At 40.8% G+C, this 15061-nt stretch overlaps 1 protein-coding gene and 2 long non-coding RNA genes across 5 annotated transcripts in view; 1 reads left to right on the forward strand and 2 right to left on the reverse strand.

Annotated features, from left to right (window-relative positions):
• Positions 1-6073: 6073 nt before the first annotated feature.
• On the reverse strand, positions 6074-9506 carry LOC137585633 (uncharacterized). The gene is made up of 4 exons (XM_068301469.1): positions 9310-9506; positions 9181-9243; positions 8953-9115; positions 6074-8872 (listed from the first exon to the last, which is right to left on the reverse strand). The coding sequence occupies exons 1-4, from the start codon at positions 9378-9380 to the stop codon at positions 6425-6427; spliced, it is 2745 nt and encodes a 914-aa protein (XP_068157570.1). The 5' UTR covers positions 9381-9506; the 3' UTR covers positions 6074-6424.
• Positions 9507-9698: 192 nt separating this feature from the next.
• Positions 9699-12887, forward strand: LOC137585637 (uncharacterized). The gene is made up of 2 exons (XR_011033610.1): positions 9699-9949; positions 11783-12887. It is a non-coding gene; the product is annotated as an uncharacterized lncRNA (long non-coding RNA).
• A 1182-nt stretch (positions 12888-14069) lies between these two features.
• Positions 14070-15061, reverse strand: part of LOC137585638 (uncharacterized) — a 97661-nt gene continuing 96669 nt past the window's right edge. For all 3 annotated transcript variants that reach the window (XR_011033613.1, XR_011033611.1, XR_011033612.1), the window contains exon 3: positions 14070-14168. This is a non-coding gene — a long non-coding RNA (uncharacterized lncRNA). The remainder of the gene's footprint in view (positions 14169-15061) is intronic.

Here is a 15061-nt window from a genome sequence, read left to right on the forward strand (position 1 = left end):
CAATAATACGCGCACAATCTGTGCTGAAAGCTTAAACAATAAAAGTGAAAATTCCGCACAATCCTGCAGATACAGGGATAAGAATATTATCAATACATGAGAAGGACGCCCTCTAGCTAGAGAGAGAGAGCTCTGAAGTCATTGAGCTTGAACTTAGGCATAGGTGTTTGTTGGATACATTGAACTAATCGTGACAGTCACGCTCACAACTCCAACTAAAGTCATATACATTTGCGGTTGTCAGGAGCAGGAGCTGTTTCGTCCTGCTGGACAGGATAGGACGGGACACACACAATACAATGTGTGTATCTTTTACCATGTTGCCAACAAAAGACAATTCAGATTAGCTACGAAACGAGCACTAGAGACCATCCTAGACCGAGACAAAGAACTCTTTACCCTCAAGTTGAATTGAGACAAAAAGCACTTGTCTTTGATTTTAATGAATAAGAGCAGAGTAGGATAGAAACAATGCTATGTGCTGATGCTGAGAGTTTGATGGAGAGAGAGGAAAAGGAAGAGCTGCCCACCTGGTGGTGGGCAGGTAGGCACGCACACACACACACACATTGTCAAAACCATGTAAATGTGAATATGAATCGATGAAACTCAATTCTTCTCTCATTTGACATTCCTCAATTGGTAGCAGCATCAGCATCATTCAGCAATGGGACTCCTTTTTGTATCTTCTGTTTCTGGCATCGAAATGTCCCACTCAAGCTCAAGATGAGTTTGCTTCTCAATCTGGTTAACCTTTCTGGCCTGAGGCTTATTAGGCAAATTAGTTTTTGCCTGATTGCAAATTGTATGCCATACCTTCAGTTGCACAGTTTCTGTCATGGAACGTAAATTTAATATCATGTTGTAGCTTCATGTTGCTGCCAGTTATTACTAGTTACTACTACTAATACTAATACTACTACTAGTGGACGTCACACTAGCTGATTTATGTTTATGTCCTGGCAAATATTTGCGACACTTCAAAAGCATTATGATGATTATTAGCATTGTTTGCCATCGTAGTAAAACTGTCATACGTGTCCGGATGGCTGCTGCTCCTGACCTCTCACCCCTTGCCCCATTCGCCCTTTCCTCCTCCTGCTGTTACAGTCGCTTGCCAACATACTAGCTATAACATATTTGCCAGTCAAACAATAAAAAACATGTTACTATCCATGTAAGCCAACTATCCTAATACCCTGTACACATTCCGTTGAAAATGTCATAACAAATAATTTAAAGGTTTTGAATCAGATTCTTAAATATTCTTATCGACTTTGTCATTTGATACAAACTTTAAATTACCTAAATTTCAATGTTTACACTCATAACTAGATTGTTGCTGTTTTTCAAACTTTTATACTCTAATAGTTGCTTGTTCTTCAAAAATGTGTGAAATGGGCGAAATTTCTCTGTTGAGTTATCCTGTTTACTTTATTATGAATACCCTTTCTTTCTCTTTTGTACACGGTACTCTGAGTGTAAAAAAGAACTGGCAACTCAAACTGTAACTGTAATGTAACAGTAACGGACAAACGTGAAACGTGACCGACGTGATGTTTATGTGAAAACAGCAAACCCGAACGCAAACCCAATCCCTAATTCCAGTCCCAACATCAGCAACAGCATTAGCGTCAGAAATAGCATACGCATTAGCATTGGCAGTCAAATATCATCAGCATAATTTGCACCAAAGAGATTTCCCTTAAAAATGAGAAGAAGAAGAAGGAAAATCAAATTGACTAATAGAGAAAACTAAGCAACAAGCAAAAGTTTAAAATTGTTCAATAAGAGAAACGCAATTGTCATTCGCATAAATCCCATTGGAATTCATATGCATATCGGTAACAGAAGTCTTAAGAGCGGGAAATAGCAGCCATCCAGACGTAGTCGACGACGACAACTACGTGACAATGCCAAGCTGAAGGAGCAAAAGTTTCAACCTACTTTAACTTACAGAGAGCAGGAGATAAAGACACGGATGGGGCAGAATGAAAGAAGCGACTACGCCGCGCCCATATGTTGCCACTACAACGCTGCCATTCTCAATGTAAATATTTAAACAATAATAAGTTGACGGAAAAACGCTGGGAAAACTCTCTTGTGCGGCGGTAGTGCGCCAGCAAAATGACGCCAAAGTTTTGTTATCTTTTCACCATGAAAATGGCATGAAATTGAACGAGAAGAATGGGAATGGCAGCTACTGAAATAGGAATGAGATTGACTCTGAAGCTGAATTGGTGGGGGCTGTAGTTGAGTTGAAAGCATTGCACGTGCACTAATCCTGCGAGACAGGTAAACACACACACACACACCCAGACACACACCCCATGAACACCAAACCACCGGAGATAGGATAAAAAAAAAGTTTGAATGTGGGCGAAACTGGAGTTACTCAGCGTATCGCATTTCATGTTTTCAATTAGCGTTAATGTCAATGCAACCAACGAACAATGAACTGGAGCCGAAACTCACAATCAGCTCAGCTCCACCCAAAGTGGGATACATGAATGACAATAGTGACAGGAAGCGCTATCCTTTTTGGCCAATGAACTCTCTCCACGTCGATTGGCAAATAAAGGATTGTTTCTACGAAGCAACAACATAAAATATCAACATGGCAGTAAGGGAGTAAGAATAAATATTGACACTGATATTAACTTACCTTACCGAGCCAATTAAATTACCAATGAAATGAAAATGAAGCAAAAATACTCTACAAGAAATAGTTTAAAAATCAACCTGGTTTAAAACCTTATAGAAAGTTTTCAAATATCTTCAATAGTAATCTATGCATTTGAATCATTTAAATCTACTTATTGCACAGAGTTGATTCGATGGGGAATAATCTGATCCTTTAGACTGTTGAAAGGTAAAAAGTTTATGGTGAATTTATTTATTATACTCGTAAAGATGTTGCTCACAGATTAGACCTTTTGGCTATCTGATAGAGCATGTGTTAGATAATCGAGGAGTAGAATGCTCGACCCTTCTTTTGTATAAATATCACAATATTGTGGGCCACAATGTTTTTGTTTTTGTATTTTATTTATACAATAACTGCTCCATAAATATTAACAGAATCTACCCGAACCACGTTTTACTCCCACCAATTGCCATAGTTCCTGTTACCCTTGCACTTTCACACATCTCGACTGGAGGTTCCCCAGAAAAAAGAAAGAAAGTCATTTGCATAAACGTCAATCATACGACATGTGTGGCACGTTGCTTGTTTCTGCTTCAGTGGGGCAGGCAACGAAGCAAACGGATACCAGTACTTCAACTTATGTTTGCCCCATCCACACACACACACACACACACATTCATACATACTTCTGTAACTAAGCGAGGGTTTCTATCCTATCCCAAGATAAATATACATATGTACATATATAGTATATGATGTACATATGTTCAATGGCAACACAAATTTCGCTACTCGATTTGCGTTTTATTTCAAAATTGAATTTCAGCACTGATTATATTTTTCCTCTTTTCCTTGCTTCTTCGGGAATGCTTAAGGGCTGGCTCGTTGTTTGCTCTTGCAATCTCTCTCCCCCCTCCGCCTCCCTATTTACCAGGGGTGCATAAATAAGCGCCACTCAATTATGCACATTGTGCGGGAATGGAGGAGGAGCTGGGAAGGGGGCGTGACGGAGCTATAATCCTTTATCCTTGTACCTTTGCGACGTGTCGATTTGATTTGCTTTGCAATTTATTTTGGAATTATGCTGACAAGGACACTCACACACACACACACACACACACACGCACACGCACACACACATACCCGTTCTGAGCTATATTCTTGGTATAAAGCGTAATATTGCCATTGACAAGCATCTGATTTTTTTTTTTTTTTTTTTTTTGGTCGTTGTCGTTTCCATAAGCTTTATGTTTATGCTAATATCCTTCGATACACTGAGTCTGAGATTTCTCCTCCTTCTAGTTCTCTCTCTCTCTCTCTCTTTATCCTATCGCCTCTTCATCGATTCGGCGTCAAGTGTTTGAGATTAAATTTCAGAAATTACATTTTGATTTTTGCTGTAAATTGAGCTTACAATTAGCCGACTGAGATATGACGGCTGAGAGACGGAATCAAATGGTATGGAATGTGCCTTGATCCTCATTAGCGGGAATTTAAAACCTTTTTTTTCTTACTTTGGCTCAGTTCAAACGACAAACTGTTTCGGGGTGAAAATGGAGAAAATTTGTTTGTCTGAGAGCCATTTTGTATGTAGGGGCCATTTGCCTTTGAGGTTTCTGTGTTACATTTAATTGGAAATTTCTGTCGACAAAAGTTTCACGTTCTATCTACCCCGACAGCACCCAACCCCACAACAAAATACTCTCCCCACCCCGGATTCCCCTTTGCTCTTCTCTGTATTTTGAACTCATTAAAAAGTGCAGAAAGGAAAAAAAAAAAAAAAGCAAGCATGATGGACCCAAAAGTGGACAATTTGCCAGCAATTACTGGTCAATATCCAACTGTGATGCCTATTTTTTTTTGGTTATAAATATTTAATGCTCAGACCACAAAAATTGATTGACACTCGCCGCGGGGACATTTCGACAGGTCAATTAAATGTTTTCATTACATTTTGTAATGCATAAAAAAAAGATTGATACCAACAACAAAAATCAAATAGATGCATATATGAATTACGAAAGTGGTTAGTGTAAAAACTTACACAATGTTCAATTAAAATGGAAATTGATACCAGAGTATACATAAAAACAAAGACATATGTCGATATAATCGATAGTCGAATTCATCTTTTGGCACCACAGGGAGGTTTATCTTTTGTTGAGCATTTCCTTGGCTCGTGTTAAAGTAAAGCCTTTTATTAAGCATTTTCGTTTTAATTATTATAGGCTTAAAATAAAATTGCATTTAGTATTATTTATTTAACCAGCAGCAACTGATACATCAGACTGCAAAAATGTATCAAACCTACTCACTTGAAATATTTGCAAATTAACTTTTTGATGCATTTTCAATTCATTGTTTTTAGCCACTTGGCCGTCATCATATCTGTGATGATCCTTATTTAAATTACACAAAGAAATAAACTAAATAATGGCAAAAATATATTTTCTATGAGTAGCAAACTTTTGAACTTTAATGCTCTGACTCTGACTCTGTTGATGGCCATGATGAGCCTGTAATGAAATACGCTTCTGTATGTATCTGTGTGTGTGTGTGTGTGTGTGTGTGTGTGTGTGTGTGTGTGTGTGCATGTGTGTGGGAAAGGTTGGACTCTGACACAATGGACGTACTTCGATGCGTACTCAAATTGATGGAAAAATGTCAGCAACAGTTGCGTCGCACATCGTCGTTAATCGAAAATGAAAATATAAATGCATTCAGCGCTTTAACTCAGAATCAAATTAAAATTGCGAAAACATCACGCCCAAATACACATATATACATACAACAAAATATATATGTATATAACTATATACATAAGTGTATGCGTATAAAGTTTTTTTTTTGCATTGTTTTTCTACTGGCATAATTTCAATTAAGTTGGCAAGCAACTCTCTCGCCTGCATTCGCTTGTTTGTTAACCAGGTCGAGATGGGACTGAACACCTTTTGCTGCCCCGCCGCACATAATTAGTGTCATTGCTGGCAAGAGCGAGCCGCCTCGTGGTGGGCCGAGTAAAAAGCATACTCATTGGCGGAGAGACAATTGCACTTTTGACAAATTGCGGGCTGACAGTCACAGCAGCAGCAGCAGCAGCATCAACAGTCGCTGATCTTATTACTCAGGTAGTAAAAAAGTCAATATGTTATTGTGCTTGTTGTTGTGGAATGCGCAAGAGAAATTGTGTATACGCACTGTTGAACAATTCCATTATAGTAAATTTACATTTTTATTAATTTAAACTGGAGTAATATTGACAAATCGCAAATGGACAAATGAAAAGCAAAAATCCTAAAAATTCATCTCTAAATCTCTCGTGGTGATTAGTTTAGTTAGTTTTAGTTTTCTTTTTGTTTACTTTACAGAATTTTTATTTGAATATCTTTAAATTTGTTTTTTTTTTTTTAAACAATCAACTGTATTCAGAAATCAAAAATAATTAAATTAATCAAGCACAAAATACGCGATCAATCACCTCATCCTGGCGAGAACCAGAAAAAGTTCAAATATTCTTCCTTTTTTTTGTTTTAGGGGTTTTGATGAACAGGAAAGTTTTCATTTACTTCGTTTTACTCCACGACACGAGAAAGAGAGCAAAAAAAAAAAAGAGAGAGTGGGAGAGAGAAATGCAATGGCAATAAATTGAAAGCGGTCACTTTGAATGGAAATGCTCGATTGGTTGCTCCATTGGTTAACCCAAATGGCAGCAAATTAGAGCTTGAAATTTTCCTCTTCCTTCTTTTCCTGTGTGTTTTTTGTTTTGATCAACTTGTTCTAATTCTTCGCCTCGCTGCCTGTTGAAAAATCGAAATCACTCTCGCTGCCAGCAATCGTTCCACCAGCAGCAGTAACTCCTGCTCCTCTTTCCATGACAGGAGTCGATGCAGAAGCAGGAGCTTGAACTGGAGCTGGCTGAGATGGAGGTGCTCCCGTTGCTGCCGATGCTGATGGGGATGCTGATGATGATGGAGTCACAGCAACCGGCGGCGGTGGTTTCGCGCTTGAGCTATCATCCGTTTCGCTGCTGTCAACGAAATTAACGCGCTTCTTCTTCTTTAGCTGCTGCTGCTGCTGCGCATCATTAGTCGGCACTTGTTTGTCTGTCGACGAGAGTATCGATGTGGGTTTGACAGGCGGTTTGGAGGCGACAACTGGAGGACTACTAACAGTCGCCTCGTTGCTGTTGGTGGGGGTAGGGGTGGTGATGGCTGGAGGTGTTGCTGTTGCTGGTGGTTGGCTTGACTCCATCTCCGTTAGTAGTTGGTTGTTTGTGTTTTCAGTCATGGGATAGCCTTCCTGTTGCTCACCGAGTAGTTGTTGCTGTTGCTGTTCGGCATAGGCATTGTAGTCATAATTCGCAACATTCGCATCGTACTCCTGGCCAGCATAGTTGCCATCCGTTGCATATGGTCCAGCATTGGGATCGGCTATATATTGGCCAGTTGTCTCATCGTATATGTAGCCCGGATAGGCATTGGGATCATAGCCGGTAGCGGCGTACTGGTCTGTCTCATAGTTACCATAATCAATATTCGAATACTCTTGCGCGGACACTGAGGCCTCAGCGGCGGCAGTTTCTGCTGCTACCGACGCGGCAGCATTGCCTTCCGCTCCATACTGTTGATAGTCTGTGGGATTTCCGATTTCACTGTAAAGCGGCTCGACAGTTGTCCCAGCAGCAGCAGCAGCAGCAGCAGGAGTAGGAACAGCTGCAACAGCAGGCTGTTGGTTCGAATCGATGCTGGCATAAATTGGTTCCAACGGTTCGCTATAGCTGGCCGTTTCATATTGCCCATAATCGAGGGGTTCAGCCAGTCCAGCCACCGCAGTATCAGCTGCATTCCTCTCCCTCTCCCTTCCCTCTGACGTCCGCTTGTTGGTCACCAAATTTTCCAATAATCCCTGAGTGGGGGGCGGCTGCGTTGCCGCTGCTGCTGTCAAACGTTCACCGTAAATGGCATTTTCAATATTCTCAATCGACAGACGGGCCTCTGGTTTTAACTCGTCCATGAGGCCTCCACCACCAGCTGAGGGTGGCGACAATTGATTACCTCTAGCTAGCTGCTCATCAACCGCAGCCGCTGCCATCTCTAAAGCCGCTCGACTGGCTTTTACTTCCTCAAGCAAATCGTTGCTGATGCCCAGTTCGGCAGGTCTTGTCGTACCCATGCTCATGCCCGTTCCCGTTCCCATTCCCATTCCCGTACGCACGTTTAGTTCGCGTTTATCTTCGGTTGGCTCATCGATTTTCATCTCACTAAAGTATGTTTGAAAATTGTTCGACTGTGGCTGCTGTTGCTGATGCTGCGGGCCTGGTCCTAGTCGTGCTAGCTGCTCATTATTGCCAACGACATTTGGTGATTTTTCATGCTCGACTTTAGTCACGCGTGAGTTTGTCCAGGCAGTTTGCTGGTTTTGTTCCTCGAGTCGATCTGAGTGTGGTGGCATTTGCGGTTGCCCGGAACTAGGGCCAAAGCCAGGACCAGGGGTAAAGCCAGTCGCAGGCTGCAACTCAGTCAGGGTTAGCGTGGGCGACGACGTCTTTGGCAATTTATCAAATGTCAACGAGGATGTGGCAAGAGTTGAGGATGTGCTGCTCAGTTGCCGCACACCTTTGTCTCTGCCTGTATCCGAGGAGGAGGATGTTGTTGGTGTTGCTACTGTAGTTGGGAATGGCTCAGGCCGATAATCACCTGTCAGCGCCTCAGATGCTGCTTCCATATTGAAGCGTGTTGCCATTCGGTCAGGCAAATCGGCATTCTCATTATCAAAAGCGCGCAATGTGGCGCGTAGATCAAACAAGTTGGAGGTGGCCAATGGAACTCCACCATAAAGCTCAGGATAATATATGGGCTGTGTTGCCTGCATAGAAGAATGATGTGGATGAGGAGGAGCAGCAGCAGCCGCAGCAACGGTAGCTGGAGCAGGAGCAGATGGCATGACAGTTGAAGTTGGTGTGGCAAACTGTGGTGTTAGCACCGCTTGTTGAGGCTGACCAAATGGCATGGCGGCAAATGTCCATGGCTGTCCAGTTACTCCACCTGCAGTTGTCGCCTGTCCAGCATTGGCCTGCGGTTGCAATATCACAGGAATTGTCGCCATATTCCCTCCACCAACGCCAACACCAGCAGCTGCCACAACGCCTGGAGGCACCTGTGTGTGTTGTATGCAACGCAATGTTTGATTCTGTACCAATTTCGCAAAGTACATTTGATATTGCAGCTAGAGGATGAAACGATACGATTGAGAGTCAGAGTGAGATAGTGTCAGATTCATCAATCCTTTCTCTCAAACCCACTCACCTTCATCATTTTAAGTCGTTCGCTGCGCTGTGACATGATGGCCGTTTGTTCATCGACACGTTCAAGCATTTGGACTAACTTTCTGTTCCTCTCATTACGTTTGCTCTGCTCGTCGAGGAATTCTTGATACTTTTGACGATTCCTCTGTCGGACAGATTTGTCACTGGAATATATCCCAAACGGAATCGAAAATAACTTCGAAGAGAGTGAAGCGAGGCTTGTACTTACAATTCGTGGCGCTTTTGTAGAACTTTGTCCAGTTTGTGTTCCAATTGCTGGCGATTGTCCTCACTGTTATGCAATTTGATTGATTATACAATAAGATGGTTATATATAATTCTTTTTTGATTTTCCCACCTGCGTTGCAGTTTCTCCTGCAGCAGTTCAACCTGCAGTTTGTAATTCTCCAATTCGGCCTGTGGAAACATCGTTTCGATCGCAGAGCTAAGTGCGTTACCTTTCGAAGTCCTCGTTCAACTGGCTGCACTTTGCTTTTGGGGTGTAACTGACTATTGACACAATTCCGCGAGGGTTGTACCACCGTGTTGAGTGTGTGTCTGTTCTATTTGTGTAGTTACTATTATTTGAATAGCCGCATTAAGTCTCAGGGTGTTTCTGTGTGTGTGAGTGTGTGCGGCATTTGTTTATTGAGTCGCGTTGTTATGGTTACCCTGTATTATGTCTTGATTGTTGTTCTTTTATATAGTTGTTTTTCTTACTGAGCTTTGATGGCTGGTTGGCTGGTTGCTTGGCATTGGCCAGGGGCTGATATTGATTTTACCAAGTTGGTTGGTTTTTTTCTTGTTTTGTTTTTTGGTTCTCTCTCAATGCGACACGCATTGACTGTGGGCCAAGCACGCCAGCAACAGCAACAACAACTAACTTTCGATTTTTCGCCTCATGAATTTCGTATGCTGTTGTCCAGGGCACTAATTACACGCCCCACAAGTAGGTCAGTTACTGCTGCAAAAGGGATGGGGAGAGAGTGGGAAGCGGGGTGAGTTTTTAACTTTTAGCTACATAACAAAACCAAAAAATGAACGAAAAAACGTGAAGAGTCGCTCGTTGCTGAGGCTGACCAGAACATTTATCATGCATTGCACGAGATTTGCCTGCACGAGCGACCGCAGTTTCTCGAGGGTCGTCGCAACGTAGCTCCGCCCGCACTAGGACGAGTGAAAACACATGTTGTTGCCGCACTTACACACACACACAAATGAATTTGTTCAGCCAAGCGTGCGGCACCTGAATGTGAATTAATGGTAGCAGCGTCTATCACTCGCCCAGCCGCAGACAAGAGCAACAACACACTGACATATTCACACAGTTCACCACATAGCTAGTTGCCAACGTTGCCATCACTGCCAGTGACTGACCCTCGCAACCGACCCTCCGAACCGACCAGAGCCTGTTTCCAGGATCCCTGCAAGTCCTGCTTGACTTGGCTCCGCTTGGCATATGCCGTCGTTGTCACGGTGTCGTGGTTGCGGTTCGCAATATACAATTTTTGGGTTATTTACATGAGAGCAAGGACTCACGAAAAAAGGAAGCGAAAATAACAAAAACAGGAAAAAAAAACGGAGGGATGCAAACGGTTCGCCAGAAATATAAGTGCGGTCAGTTATCAGAGCAAAAAGAGTTTTCTACATGCAAGAAACATAAAAAGAGAAGCAGAAGGGATTGAGGGTTCAGGGCATTTAATAACCTCATCTCATATGTAAAGTTGTAATCCTTTCAATATATAATTCTATAAAATTGAGTGAAAATCTATCAACGCATCTGTTGCAGATATAAAACGTTACATTATTGAAATTAAAGCCCATAATTTTTGAGTACAATTAGTTCTTGGCATTGAGCGACGGTTCTCGAATTCGAATTTGAAATCTTCCATTTGGCGGTTAACAGTGTGGCATATGTGGCAGCTATGACACGTCTAACACGATCAGAGCTAGTTTCGACAGTCTGGCAATGCTTTTCTTTTAGATTATTTAAAGTTTTCAGATTCCTTTTTATTAACTTCATTTAAATCATAAAAAAGAGAATTGAATGTTAATTTAAATCTAATTATCCTTGTCGATAGCCAATGTAGTCAGCTGCACTGCTGGATATGAGAAAACTGAATATTAAGTTACATGCTATCTATGTGTATATAAGTTTAGTTCCAATCCATCCATCAGTTAACGGTCGCGCCATGTTGCACTCTGGCAAAACGCCTGTTAAAACTACTAAAAAATGCATATTGGCAAAGGAATATGCCGCTGACATGGTACAAATAAACTGGAAAGGTTGTCTCATGCCTCAGCGGGCATCGTCCGAAATGGTGATACGACTGATTGATTTTATATACACCTCACAAACACACTCCCACACTCATGGATGCATGCATATGTGTGTATATGTACATATGTGAAGTTAAAGCTTGTTCCAGTGATATGGCAAATATTTTGCGGGTTGCCGCGATGGTTTCGCCATTTCTTTTGGCTTTTTTGTTCACTCTCATTCTCTCCCTGCCTCTGTCTGTGTGTTTTGTGGCATTGACAGCCAATATTTGCATATTTATTATTTAGAGGAAGCAATTTCCAAGGCAAGGCCTTGACGCTATTAATAGCAGAAAAGTTTTGCGTGCCAGTCAAAATGAATATTAGTCGAGTGCGCTCGATTTCCATATCGTTTGCCAGCCAAAACTATAAATGGAAAGTTGTCATAATCGAAAATTTGCATGAGAGAAGAGCGAAGAAGGAGGAAGAGATGCATTTGGAGATGGAGTGTATGACGGAGGTTAAACTAAATGGAAATTGAAAATAATTTTTATATTTTTTTTTCTTTGCAGTTGGCCGATGCGATTTATGTGTGTGACTTTTTGCTGCAATTGCCAGGCGAAAGAGATTCTACAGCTCATACACACCACTCCCACAGCCACTAGTCTCCCGCTGGTTCCAGTCCATGTATGTATGTATGTATGTCTATGTGTGCGCTTATCAGGCGCCGCACAGCATACTTTTTGCGGCACTTAATTTTGGCTGCCGCCTTCCTTTCCCGTTTGCAGGGATGGTGGGGGTCAAAGGGAACCAATGGGTTGACCCCGTGGCATCGCGTCTTTTGCCGATTTGCAGCCAATGAAGTAGAAAACTGAAAACTTTTTCTTTTCGAGTCTATTAAAAATAATGGGCGCCAAAAGCGAAGCCAACGCCAAGTGCGAAATACGTTTTGACGCCTCATGTGTGTCTGTGTGTGTGCGAGACAGCGGCGGACTTTAAATTATAGCTCATTCCGCCGTTTTTCACAGACGACTTCGCTGTCGTTTGTCCATTGTCGGTGCAATGACCACTAGAGATTCCTCTCAGAATACCCTAGAAATTAATAACGATACGAAAAGACTGTGTGCAATCTAAAAAAGCAGTTTTAAGGCATCCCTTTCAGGTTACGTACACTTTTCTAATACACCCAAAGGATAATAATTAATCACTTTTCATTTCTATTTATAGCTCCAAAATTCTGCCGTATTATTTTTTTTTTTTAAGGACTATAATAAAGAGAGACAAATAAATTTATTTTTAGCAAAACGATTTTGTTTATAAAAAATCGGATGGCTCCGAAAGCACTGAGCAGCAGGCATGCAGCTCGTAATCCTTATAGCATGGCCTGGTAAACTTGCTTTCTGTCCAGCGGAAATCCAACAAATCCTGTCACCACGATTTGGAATGTCCCTAATGATGTGAGGTCTTTGTTGGCTTTGGAAAGAACAATCCAGGAGGTATTGCTTTCAATAGAAAAAAGTAAACCCTCGGCGCGGCTGCTCAAGGACTTTCGAGTGGCCAACAGTTGTCACATTTTTTGTTAATAATTTTAAGATTAAGCCAAGATACACTTTTAATATTTATTTCTAAATAAATAACAAGTCTTTTTTAATAAAAAAAATAAATTTTTATCGAAAATCTGCACTAGGTATTGTTTTTTTCTCTTAAATTTTATATATACATATATGTTCATCGATTTTTTAATCAGTTCTGTCGCCCGTTAAATTTAATAAATCAAACGGCCCCAAAAAGTATGCTCGTCAACCGTTAAATTTAAATAAACGGCCCCTAAAAGTATGCAACACATTTTGCTAAAATTTTCATAATTTGTTGCCCAAAAAAGTATGCAACACATCGTGAAAATTTAAAAGTCAATCCACCTTCTATGCATTTCTGTTGGCCTGGTATTTCAAATTTTCTCCAGTACGAAATTCGCAGTTCAAAATTAAAAAATTTTGTACTCAATCCACCTTCTATGCATTTCTGTTCGCCTGGTATTTCAAATTTTATCCAGTACGAATTTCGCAGTTTAAAATTTAAAAATTTTTACTCAATCCACCTTCTATGCATTTCTGTTCGCCTGGTATTTCATATTTTCTCCAGTACGAATTTCGCAGTTAAAAAAAAAAATTTTACTCAATCCTCCATCTTTTAAACTGAGAAATTCGTACTGGAGAAAATATGAAATACCAGGCGAACAGAAATGCATAGAAGGTGGATTGACTTTCAAAAAATTTTATTTTATACTGCGAAAATCGTACTGGAGAAAATATGAAATACCAGGCGAACAGAAATGCATAGAAGGTGGATTGACTTTCAAATTATCAGAATGTGTTGCATACTTTTTTGGGCAACAAATTATGAAAATATTTAGCATACTTTTTTGGGCAAAGGAAATTTTGATTTTTTCTTAATATCTCAGCTTCCCGCAGGACTTTCGGGATGTCCTTCACATGGATAGTAGTTTTTGATGAGGGCAGTCGTTTTACATAACTTTTGTCCTGATCCTTCTAAGAACTAGCGGAATATTTGCTCTTTTTTCTCAGACAAACAAGTCTAATTATCTCAGGTTTTCGAAAGAGTTTCCAGGATCTGTTAGTAACACTCGAAGCGAACCATCAAAGACTACAATCTTACAGAAGTTCATCCTGATTGTCCTTCAAATGGCAGAGTTATAAGGACATTTGCTATTTTTCTATGATATTTTGGCAACAAAAACACAAAACCCTTGATATTAAAATTCTTTACTTTTAATCTGTAAATATTTATTTTCATTTGAAATTCATTATCAAAATTCTACAAGTTCGTTAGTTGACTTCTGTCTGCTCCTGAGGTCATCTGGTACAACTCCAATTGGTGTTCCTCATTTAGCCGGTGGTCGCTCACTCCTTCTCTTTCTTGTGGTGAACATGAAATAATCTGCAATAAAAAGATCGAGATCGTTTGTGTAAGTTTTTTTTCTAGAACAGGGTCTCCTTATTGTTAAAAATAAAAACCACTTTTGGTAGCAAATTTAGTTAAATTGCCCTAATGTGATTATGATGTCTTGACTCTGTAGCATTTATCATATTTAAACCAGTACAAATTAATTCTCAATTCTCTCAATTGATAAATTTACAAAAGAGTTCTTAAATGCTTAGAATAAGCGTTGAAAGCTTTATTGCAACTGTGTTGATCAAAATGGTTTTCCATTGCATAACATAAACAAAGCCTACTCTGCCTGCACTACACGGTAAAATGATGTCTAATATCCTTTTGATATTGTAATGTAGATATGTATAACTGTGCACTTGTTTCACCTTTTACGCGGGCACCGTGGGTGGGCAGCGCGACTGCGAAAATGTCTGTTCACCATGCGCGCCTTGCAGGTTTTGCGGTTAATGCGATAATTTAATTGTAATGCGGGTCTGAAGTCCTGTGTGCCAATAATTTAACTTGCAATCAGCGCAGCATTTATTGGGTTAAACATATAAGCCAGCCAAGGAGCAAGGAACCGAGGAACTACGGAACGGCAGAGTAAGTACACATACTTACATGCGCCCCAACCCAACGAAGAAGTGAACGAACCCACAAGGCAAAAGGGATGAACAAAGAAGGACACCATGAGGGTAAGAGAAAAAGGCAAATAAATTCAACGAATGCGGCATTCCTACACGAAAGCAGTGTCGTGGACAACGACAGCAAAAATTGAAAGAGGGCTGAGTCAAAACATTTATAATGGGGGAGACATGTCCACACACACACACACACACACACACATACAAACATTGGTCTGGATTCCTAGGCAACAGTTGCCGGGTCACCCAAAAAAG

Source organism: Drosophila tropicalis, unplaced genomic scaffold (assembly GCF_018151085.1).
Source record: "Drosophila tropicalis isolate 14030-0801.00 unplaced genomic scaffold, ASM1815108v1 contig_878, whole genome shotgun sequence".
NCBI lineage: Eukaryota > Metazoa > Arthropoda > Insecta > Diptera > Drosophilidae > Drosophila > Drosophila tropicalis.